The 11,492-nt window shown below is 45.7% G+C and overlaps 1 protein-coding gene across 1 annotated transcript; it reads left to right on the forward strand.

Annotated features, from left to right (window-relative positions):
* The first annotated feature begins 501 nt into the window (after window positions 1–501).
* LOC135814538 (transmembrane protein 116-like) lies at window positions 502–9,048 on the forward strand. Its single transcript, XM_065327666.1, has 13 exons — window positions 502–1,040; window positions 2,190–2,233; window positions 2,574–2,637; window positions 3,371–3,493; window positions 3,905–4,006; window positions 4,305–4,363; window positions 4,608–4,673; window positions 4,974–5,031; window positions 5,330–5,401; window positions 5,957–6,008; window positions 6,245–6,337; window positions 7,049–7,134; window positions 8,481–9,048. The coding sequence occupies exons 1-13, from the start codon at window positions 963–965 to the stop codon at window positions 8,649–8,651; spliced, it is 1,068 nt and encodes a 355-aa protein (XP_065183738.1). The 5' UTR covers window positions 502–962; the 3' UTR covers window positions 8,652–9,048.
* The last annotated feature ends 2,444 nt before the right edge of the window (window positions 9,049–11,492 follow it).

Here is an 11,492-nt window from a genome sequence, read left to right on the forward strand (position 1 = left end):
GTCACGAGGTGAAGCCACCCAGGCCTTTTCACCGCTGATATGATGTGAGACATGCACTCGAGTCGAGAATGTTTGTGTTGCCTCTGAATGCCACTGACACTGTGCCAGTGCAAGACCACCCAGCTAGGCACCCGTAGAAGGATAGCTACAAATGCTTTGGCCAAACGAGTCACTGCTAGTATTTACTACAAAAAGTATTATTTCCCTTTTGCAACTTTCCCTCAAACCCGCAATGAAAAGAGCTAGCTAGTGAAGAAATACACAAAAAAGAAGGTCGGGAACACTATCCGTGTACGAGTACTGTGTAGATTCTTGCTGCTCTAGATACGAGTACAGCGGCGGCACTAGTGCACTTGGCATAGAGCGCTAGCACCTGCACCTTTACTGTAGACCTACAGACTAAGTAAGGGTAGATCTACCATCTACACTCTACTAGTACTCTCGATCTCTCCGGTGCGGTGCGAGTCACGGCAGCAGCACGTGATTGCCAGTAGTAGCAAGGAGATGTCACAGGCTTCACGTCTCTAGCCCAGTCTGGGCGTAGACCATGGTAAACATCAGTTTCGTTCCTGCCACTCGCTTGGACGCAACCGTCTCCGAGTCTCTACGACCATTCTTCGTGTCTCCGCTTTGAGCTTGCCAGTGTGCAGGCCGAGTGGGTAAGCTCCAGTGACAGTGTTGTAGAGTCTACATTGGCAGCAACCAGTGCATTGAAACGACAAGTCGACAGCTGACGGCACAGCTAGGCGCGCTACGTCACTAACCTTACAAGTCAACGAAGTCCAGGTTTCCTTTCTTTGTATGAAAGAAGGACACATTCTGCATTTGTTCTGCAATGAGTTTCTCAACTTGGTAGCTCTCTCTTCAGCCTGTCCCATATGACCATCGCCGCCATTACGCATTAGTCTCGGCGGTGATATGAACACGCCTCTCAACTCTAGTTGCAACCACAGGCATCAGCAATGGGCAACGGAACGCTAGACCAGTCCTCCGTGCTGCAACTAACGGACTGCTCCGGAACGCTAGTCAACGTCAGTCGGGTAAGCACATATCTGTGAGGGATAGAACTGAAGAGAGGATGGAAATGCCATCTATTCTGGGTCTACACTTCGTGCTATGAAGGCTCTTGACTCGCTATGTGAAATGCTCCGTGCCGTGTGCCTTGTCCCCGTGGTCTCTCGTGAAGAAGTGGCGTGCGTGGTGAGGCAGACCACTACCGTCACTGTAATCGTTTGCCAGTTTTGGCGCAACGAGGCTCTCCGAAAAAGAACTCCACTTTATCAACTACATGTGCCGGTACAGGTAGAAAATTAGAAATGCCAAGAAACAAGCTCGTTCATGGAGAAGGGAAAGGACAAATAAATGTTACGAGTTGCCACTCGCAGTGCAGACTTTTTAGTTTTAACTTTTAGTTGTGACTTTTGTTGTGTATGCATGTAGTCAGTCATGTGACGTGTGTATGTATGTCAACATTTTTTTCGTTCTGAGCGGAGGGAGGGAAGGCGGGATTCAATGGCTATGTTTCTGAGTTCCCCTTTTACTCATGCGTATTTTCAATTATTTTGGTATTACTCAATCTCCGGAGAGCATGCTGTTTCGACCTTGTTATTGGTCTATTTTGGTATTATGTAGATAACCATGTAACTTGGGAAATGGAGTAATTGCTGCACTCAAGTCTGACACTGTCTGCTTTGAATGTGAACATCCTCGGTCGCTTCAGCCCTAAACTGGCTAAACATATAACAGAAGAACGTGAAAATCCGAGTACCGGCTGGGATTTTAAAATCGTGTGCAGTTGACCAGCATGGCAGTATGCACTGTCGAGTTCTTGCTATATCAGAGAAATACGTCTGGCTGGTTTTACCTACACCCAAATCTATACGAAAGACCATGTCGCCGGTTTGTTCATTTGAAACTGGCCTGCTACGTTGCTGAGATCGTATTCAAGGTCACTTTTCAGAATTTACCATGCGAAAAGTCGCGAACACGAAAAGACATGGTGTGAATGAAATTAGGAGATTATCGTACAAACCTGGAGCACGAAATAATAATAAATAGAAAAAGGGCAGGGGACAGGGGAACCCCCTGAAAACCAGCAATTAGAAAATTTCGGTGCAAACCGGAACAGGAGTAGTCGCTCACAATACTGGCTCCTGTGAACGGCTTTGTGAATGTTTTCTGTTGTACAGTTGAATGTGCTGGCGTACTCGAGGTTGACAGCTTCTTCATTGAGGTAAGGCAAATGTCCCCGACTGGTGTATGAAGCCTTGGTGGAGAGTATGGCGGTTGCAGTGCATGGTGTCTCTACACAAGCTCGCACAAAGACAGAAAACAGATCAATGCACCAAGGGTGCAATGAGCACCCCAAAAACAATGACCAAAGTGCATGCACCATTTCTCTTACCGCTATCCCCAATGGAAACGTTTTTTGACCCTTCTCTTCTTTCCGTACAATGTAGCACGCTGCAGAAAGTAACACTCATCGTCTGGTTTGGGGCATGTGCCGATCGTGTTACATTGCAGTAAGGCCACAATGGCGGGCTTTCTTGTTTGTTCCTTTCTGATCGTTGCAGTTTTATTGGTTCTGTGTCGATTATCATCTACATTCTCAAGAAACACAAGCTATCATCTTCAGAGGTAACTACAATGTCCTGTACTGGACCCTCTCCTGCATGATATGTCATGTACTGGACCCTCTCCTGCATGATATGTCATGTACTGGACCCTCTCCTGCATGATATGTCATGTACTGGACCCTCTCCTGCATGATATGTCATGTACTGGACCCTCTCCTGCATGATCCTCTTTTCATAGTTGTTAGTACAGTAAAACCTGGTGTAGGCGACCTCTGGGTTTAGCAACCTCTGGGTTTAGCAACCTCTGGGTTTAGCAACCTCTGGGTTTAGCGACCACCTGCTCTTAACGACCGTTTTTCCATGCACGGACAGTTCTACACAGACACTGTGGGACCTGGTTCTAAAGACCACCTGGCTTTAACAACTGCTTTTGCTTGCACCGTGGGGTGGTTTTCACTTAAGCCAGGTTTTACTGTTCTTGATCCTCCTGCATGATCCTGTTCGGATAGTTTGTAAGTACTAGATTAGGGATGGTATTGTCACTGTGAGTTATCGTATCTATGCTCCGTGGTTCATTGTCTCCTTTGGGGGACAGTCTGCATGGACCGTTGTTCACATGGCTGATTTCTCCACGAACAATGTTGTGGCACTGATGGCTAGCTGGAATCCTGTGTTGCCTGCGTGTGTGTGTGTGTGTGTGTTGCCTGTGTGTGTTGCCTGTGTGTGTGTGTGTGTGTGTGTGTGTGTGTGTTTGAATGCCCCGGGCCGGTGTGACTGCTATCCTCTTTTTGCAGATTCACCCATTGTTCTTCCTAGGAATTGCTGACTTCCTCCTGTCCAGTGTTTGGGTGGTAGGGAATGCCTTGTTCATCCATCACAAAGACGAGCCCTGCAATATTGTCGCTATTATTGTTTGGGTAAGTGCAAGCAAGGTCATCATTGGCTTCTTTTTCTTCGTTAGGTTTTTGTAGGGTTCGTCCGTAAATAACATTACAAAAAGCGAAACTATGTAATGGGGGTGGGGTGGGGTGGGGGAGGTGGTTTGCTTCATAAGTGAGTTGAAAAATGTCGATGTGCTCTGAAAAGATTGATGTCAGCACGTCCCTGGAGGTTGGGGGGGGGGGGGGGGGCAGTTGCAAAGTTTCGTTTTGAAGAATGACTAGTGTTTACGAACTGTCCCTTAGTTGTTTGTTGTTGTTGTTCTGAAAAGGTACGTTCTGGTTTTTTATTTTCAGTTCGTTGCCTCAACAGTACGTACAAAGTACAAATGTTCTGTGTCTGTTCTTTGCCAACTCTCACATTGCCGGTGGGTATGGTGTGCACTGCAGTGCCTGGAGCTTCTGACACATCTGCTAACTGTAATGTATGCCTTGGTGACGTGGATGAAGGTGTACGAGATGAGCATGACAAGCAGTAGCAGCCGGGAAAGGGTAGGTCCTCTTCACACCAGACACTGATGTGTGCATGTGTGCATTGACACTGTGCAAGCACATGAGTTTGTGTGCATGTGTGTGCGTGGGGGGGGGGGGGGGCTTAGATTATTTGTATCTTTCAACATCACGGTATTTGCCTATTTGGCAGCCTTGAAATGATCAAAATTTGCATTTCACCGAACTGTAGATTAGCAGACAGATGTTTACGACTGTAGTATGTGCTTGCACTATAATGTAATTTGAGAAGATCACTTCATTTTGGTTGTCTATATGTGTGCTCTTCTGGCCTGTTTAGAAAGCAGCGTTCAATCAGAGGAGGTTCATTATACAGAAGATAGCCTATGTGTTGTGCTGGTAAGCGGCGATGTTGTGCTTGGCACCAAGTGTGTGGTGACCAGTGGTTGTGTGGCCACTAAACAGCATGTAACGAAGACCGTATGATATGCAAGGTGTTGCTCCATTTGCTCAACATCCCATGCGCTGCAGTCATACTTCAATGTGCAAGTACTTTGATGTCACGGCATTGATCATTTGTTTCAGCACTGCTGTCTACAGAACAGTGACTGTGTTTGTGTGTTGATGTCGATTTCTTGATCAGGATACTGCCCATCGCACTGACCATCCCAAGGCTAACGAGTGGCATCCCAAAGAGCGATTGCCTAAGGTAAGCCCGCTCTAATGAATTTCGTTTTGTTTTGTTTCACCTTGTGATAATCAGGAGGACAATGTAAGCAGAGGTGAATGCTATGTGTCCGTTGGTTTGACTGCCACGATAGTGTAGTTCATGGAGTTGCACGTTGTGTGTAATATGCAATTGTTATAGGGTAGTGATTCAGAGTTTTAGAACTTACTCCAGCTAAATAATTAACGGTCACATCTCTCACTCTCTCCCACTCTCTATCTCTCTCTCTCCCTCTCTCTTTTCCCTGCCCTCATCCTTCATTACTACGATGTGCTGTATCAGATGTGTGACACTGTGGGCAGAAGATCTTCCTGAAAATGGTGATGAAGACAAGTGGTCGGTGAGTGATTTCTCCAGTTCTCCCCATTCTGGCTTGTGCACACCAAATGTGGTGATACTACAGATGAAAGTGAGATAATTTGAATTCCCAAATGGAAACTTGATGACATAGAAAATGTGTGGGATTCCTGCCATTAATTTGTAGTTAGCAAGGCCGCGCGGGATCCGTGTCTATGATGTATGTTGCAACTTGCTTTGTTCGGGTCATTTTCATAGTTTGTCGGTGTTCTTGTTGTCGTCTTGAATTATCTTCTTGTTAATATCGTTGGTATCATCACCATTGTTTTTGCTGTTTTCAGGGTATCACAATGGCTCAGTATGGATCAACTGTATTCATCGTTGTCCTCACAGTGTCCTTCACTGCAATTTTGGTGAGAAGATTGAGATCATAGACCTTTGTCTTTGCAGATCGGTCCTCTGCTGCTAGTATGTCATTTCGCCAAACCAGAGTTAAGAGAGTCCGACCCACACTCTCAAACAGTACAAGGAATACTGGAACAAGCAACTGGCTTCTTCTTGAAACTCAAGCGAAAATAAAATTGAGCTCACGGGCAGGATCACCCTGACCCGTGGCAACGGAGTTTGTATGACATCACATATACATACTTCACATCAGGTAGTTCAGCCACGTGACTATTCTCTGTCAACTGTACATAGTACTGCCCTCACTGGCACACGTTCCAGGATCATAGCTCGCACATCTGTGGCGTGGTGACCATGTACCACCGGCATCCTCATAGTCGCCATTTTGCCTATTTTGCCTATTGTAGTACCTATGGTGTCCATTTGCTGGTGTGCCGGTGACCAAACTATGCTGACTACACACGAGCCTGACTACATGCCTGTGTTCTGTGCTCAGGGTTTTTTTTGTGAAACGCAGCACACTCTATTCGTTTGGTTTGGTTGGCGTGATGTGTTATGAACAGGTTCTCTATGGACATGTCCGTGTGATGATCAAGAGAGTTATCAGAGGTCGGGGTAAGAGCACGTGCAATACACACCGCAAACTGCAGTCATGATCATTGTGTTAAACTGCCTTCGCGTGATGCAAAGAAAACTACTCTTCATGTCTAGAGTACTGTTGGGCGTTCTACACAGCTGGAATGTATATATTGTGGTGTGGACTATGCTGATTTTATTCCCGAGAGGACATTATGTTCAGACAGTAATGAGGCTTGATTTGGATTTGATTGCATGTTTTCTGCCTGATAAAGGTGTGTTCAGCTCCAACGAACGAGCTCAGGAGAAGCAGATTCAAAAGCGGGCGCTGCTATATATTTGTGTCTTCTTCATATGCTGGTTGCTAAGTAAGTGATCATCAATGTGTATATTCTCTGTGCACTTGCAAGTACTTCTACATAGCATGCTCGTGATCAAGTAACTTAGTTGGCATTTCGAGTCGTTTGCCCTTGAGAGGTCCGTCAAAAAGAATGAAATTAAATAGTGCAATACTAGTGCTGATCATGTGCACTACTGGTCAGTGTGATATACACGAATAGAATAGCACGGGGTGCTGCATGGGGTGCTGCATAGCCCGAGCTCTGTGAGCTCTGAGGGGTGTGCACAACACTACCACAAGTACATCTATGCTGGGTTGGATTTCATTGGCAACACTGTACGTGTGGCCTCTTACATACCAAAGAGGCTGCGTCTCTTTGGTATGTATCTTCTCTTAGTGATTTTCTTGGTTTTAAGGGCAGGAGAGAATTGAGTAGCAAAAAGGAATAGCAGTTGTTTTGGTCGCTTTCTGAAATGAAGAAAGGACACAATGACTTTTCATGTCTTCATGGCATGTGTTTTTGGATAATTGCATGTACAGCGAAAAACAGGAATGTTGACTTGTCAGTGGAGGTCATTGTTGAAATGACATTTCTTCATGTATGCATGCTGTGGCTCTGCGCTGCGCTAAGCAGTTTCTGAGCAGATCCTTATTACTAGAATTATCATTCTTTGTGTTTGTAGCCGTTGGCGCTCTGACAGTAGCAGTTTGGCTGTGTGGTGTTTCTGATCTGCTACAGCTCTTATCGTGACTATGTGGACAAGAGTGAAGGGCAGACGACTGGATGTTAAGAACAACGCTCAGTTTGGTGTTCTCATGGGCCAGGTATGAAACTATATACGCCCGTTTGGAAATTGCATGCTTTATAATAATAATTATGACTTTCCACAGGTACTTGTACGCTCCTTACTATGACATTTGAATGAAACTCAAAATATGTCGTTTCCACCTGTGGTATTCGACAGTCTCAATTAAGTATGATCTCTATTACACAGTACAACAGTGGAGCAAGGCTGGTTTTTGCAGCCCTTGATCCACCATTACACTTTGTACTACGCTCTGCCTTCGCACTCTCAGCACACTGCTGTGTATCAGCTATACCATTACAACAGGAAATGAGCTGCATTGGTATCAGTTCCGACTTGGCCGCAGTTTTGTCTACTGTCTGTGCGGTGCACAGGCTAGCAATGCAGAACCTCGAGCATGCCACTTGGTGTCTTAACATGTCGAAGCAGGATTCGGATTGGATTGGTCGGATTGCACGGGTTGCCACAAACAAATCCAACTAGCACTTGTGATAATGCAGCCTCGGTGCCGACCACGGTGAATTTGAAATTCATTTGCGCGCAACTTGTTCCGCAAGAATACCTATGGTTCACGGCTCGGAGATAGCCATTTTATGTATGTCCATTTGCAAGGGTACGTTGTATATGTCCTCTAAATGTCCCACCACCGGGAATGGACCTGCGAAGCTACATTGTTGAGATGGGTTTCTGGCAAGGAAAACTGCAATTGAGACAGTTTCCACGGTCCTTGGGAGACCGTGCAATCTTTCCTGACTCCTTTCCTCCAAATGACAATGCGCTGGTAACTGTTGAGAAACACAGCACTGCAAACCCATTCCTCCACGACTAAATCCGCTCTATCCAAAATGACGATACATGTAGCGAAAAACAACCCTAAAAATATGAGCAGTCCTGGATCAGGACAAAAGGAATTCTGCTCATAATAAAAGGGTGCGTGATAAAGCAGTGCTTTAGCGTTAGAAATTAGAATAATAAAATGAGCCACGACAAAGGGGTGCTTATTGCATGCGACATCAAACTGAGAAAAACTCGTTTGAAAGTTGAGTATGAAATATTGAGAGTACACATTTTAGTTTTGAATTTGATTAGTTTATCAAGCTTTTTGAATGCGTTTTTTAAGTGAGAATTCAGCCATTGCGCTGTATCCATAACTTAGTTTGTGAAATTGTTGCCATAAGCACCCTTTTGTCATGGTGCGGCTCAAGTACCACCGGGTGCCCCTCCCCCCTTTTTTTGGGCCGACGGGGACAATGGCCAACCCATAATTTTCTTATTTAGCCTTCTATGTAGCACAATCCTGGTGGTGCCTGATTGTATGTATGTGTGTATGTGTGTGTTTGTGCGCGTGTGCGTGTCCTGTGCCAGGCATGGACAATGCCAATGCAAGGTTTTCTGAACTGCCTGGTGTACGGCTGGTCGAGAAGCAATTTCCGCAATCCGAAGAACTACAATGCGTTGCCGTTCCGTGAGCAAATCAATAACTACGGTTCAGTGCCTGGACCTGGCTCTGGCAGCAGCCTCAGCTCTTCGCTTTAGATCTCTTGCTTGAAGCTTTACTGCATGTTTTGAGCACCATTATGCTATTGCTGCGACTTTGAGAGTTGATAATAATTTGTGTACTTGTCAGAATTGGAACTCCCAACCCCGAAAGCTTAGTTAGCATCACTGGTTAACTCTTGTGACGGATAACAGCACAGCAGAGCGCTGGCCGTCACACCTTCATGATCAATTTTATGATAGCAGGTTGATGTCCAAATTAGTCCAAATTAGTCTACTTATTCCAAGATTTGGTTTGAATTTCCCGATCACTCCTGTAAATTCTGTAATTCTCCAAATTCATCTAATATTTATTTGCTGTCACGAGGACACCAATCACAGATTTTTTTAAACTACATTGTAATAATTAGGAACATTTTTTTGTGATTGCGTCGCATATCCACTGACCTGGAGGAAGAGTGTGCTCATCAGGGCTCATGGGACAGACGGAGATGGGGCATTCGAGCTCGCAATCTGATATGGGAGGGGACCCCCGGTCGCTATTATTTTCCCTCAGCTGCTGCAGATGACCCCCAATCCCCTAGGGGGTCAGAAACAAACATCGTTCATTTCGTACTCCGCAGACCTTGCTGCTGGGTGATGCAAACTGCATGCATACCGTGCCGGTCATCTACCAAATGCCTCGATGCATGCGTGAACTACATTACATGAAACTTGATGAACTACATTACTATGACCGATACTGCATGTACGTATGCGAGTAGGGCATCAAAAAGACTCAGCATGCCGTGCACATACATACTGCATAGTAGGCCTATGCAGCCAAGGCTCCTGACACACGTCAGCATATCCTCACAATGGAGGCATTTTGGACAGCTGATACAGGTTATACTACAGGTAGAACTCACGAAACAACACTGGGCAATTTTTCACAATGAAGTGACTTCCGGTTCGCCTCTGACACCACTTGATTTCACATCAATTACTTTAGCCGATGCAAAAAATGTAGTAGGGTCTTTTGAAAATTGAATGTGATCACTATAGGCGATAATATTACTATAGCCGCCAACCTTATAGGCGATACGTACTGTATACTACTTGGAGTTGGGGTAACAATGATGCAGCTAGTAATGAGATTTCGCCCCCTGTTGCACATTGGTTGCGCAACTTACCATCTCACCCTCACCGCAAGGCGCTGCATCTGCCACCTTGATACCGTATTATCTCTAATATAAGCACGGTCCTTTATTTTTTCAATGTACCTCCGTCCCGTGCTATTAACGGAGACGTTCCTTTATTGGAGACTGTTCCATTATTATTTAAACCTCATTTCAGAGGCATGTTGCCATGCCAAATTCATGTCAGACACACACATTTCGGTTTTTTTTCGCCGGTACAGATAATGAATTTACACAGTGTGCTTATAATGGAGACTGAGCACTTTATTTTTTGAATGCTGCCCCAAGGTGTTCTATTATCGGAGACGTGCTATTATTGGAGACTGTGCTTATATTAGAGAGATAATACGGTATGCACGGTCGGTGGTGACCTGGCATGAGTGGAAGTTCCTAAGCTAGTTGTGTTTCAGGTTGCATATAGTTGGTGGTAACGCGGATGCGCAAACTTTACTGTACTTTTCACCAACATGCAAGTCAAGATCTCTAGAATTCATCTGTGTAGTGGTAAAAGCGGTCACCCCCCCCCCCCTCCTTAGTTAGGCCTTCCCCGCCATTGCTACTTTTCTGCGATAATTTTTATGCAATTGTTACGGTATCGAACGCCGCAGACTGCAGGCCGAGACAGGGCTAGCTCATCCATACAATGTAACGCTACTAACAGGTCCGGCAGCTGCTGTCCAGCGGTAGCTCAATTTTTCAGTAGATACCTAGGTAGCTCAACTCCAGTTTTATCGTAGTTTTCTTCCCCTCAAATCAGCTCCAAATCACCAACAAAAATAGTCCTCAGTGTGAGGGAGAGCAGTGAGCAGCGATCATCGCTCCAAAAACAGTCATGATGATGATGTGGAGAGAGTAAGTTTGGTACTGGCAGCCTATTCAGTGACATTCGACTGTATAACTAACGGCTTATAATACTACTCTTGCTATTACCAACATCAGTACTGTAATCGTGACTCTGACTGCAAGCCAATCACAGCGTCAGAGGTTTCCGCGGCGTTGAAACGTTTAAACAACGGACAACGGACGGGCTGCTGGTCCTCACATGCTAACTGCTGAGATGCTGAAATATTACCCACCATACCCACCATCTGTTGCTCATACCCACCATCTGTTGCTCATACCCACCATCTGTTGCTCATACCCACCATCTGTTGCTCATACCCACCATCTGTTGCTCATACCCACCATCTGTTGCTCATACCCACCATCTGTTGCTCATACCCACCATCTGTTGCTCATACCCACCATCTGTTGCTCATACCCACCATCTGTTGCTCATACCCACCATCTGTTGCTCATACCCACCATCTGTTGCTCATACCCACCATCTGTTGCTCATACCCACCATCTGTTGCTCATACCCACCATCTGTTGCTCATACCCACCATCTGTTGCTCATACCCACCATCTGTTGCTCATACCCACCATCTGTTGCTCATACCCACCATCTGTTGCTCATACCCACCATCTGTTGCTCAGAGAATCGCTGCCCACCATCTGTTGCTCAGAGAATCCCTCATATAATCAACTTGGCACTAGAGACCAGCGACCCACTGGACGTTGGCAGAGGCACGCTCATCCTCTTGCAGAAACCCGGGAAACCTCTTGGGCCACTTTCCAGCACAAGGCCAATCGTATTGCTCTCGGTACTCCGGAAATGCCTATCACTGATCGTGCTCAAACGCATTCAGCCACGGGTTGA

Source organism: Sycon ciliatum, chromosome 4 (genome assembly GCF_964019385.1).
Source record: "Sycon ciliatum chromosome 4, ocSycCili1.1, whole genome shotgun sequence".
NCBI classification, from domain to species: domain Eukaryota; kingdom Metazoa; phylum Porifera; class Calcarea; order Leucosolenida; family Sycettidae; genus Sycon; species Sycon ciliatum.

Bases quoted from the DNA above. Each gene is read 5' to 3' on its own strand.
- LOC135814538 (XM_065327666.1), top strand. From the start codon at position 963: ATGGGCAACGGAACGCTAGACCAGTCCTCCGTGCTGCAACTAACGGAC. The intron at 4,007-4,304 runs GTAGGTCCTCTT...TGGCCTGTTTAG, and splicing joins GCAGTAGCAGCCGGGAAAGG to AAAGCAGCGTTCAATCAGAG. The intron at 5,402-5,956 runs GTGAGAAGATTG...TGTTATGAACAG, and splicing joins TGTCCTTCACTGCAATTTTG to GTTCTCTATGGACATGTCCG.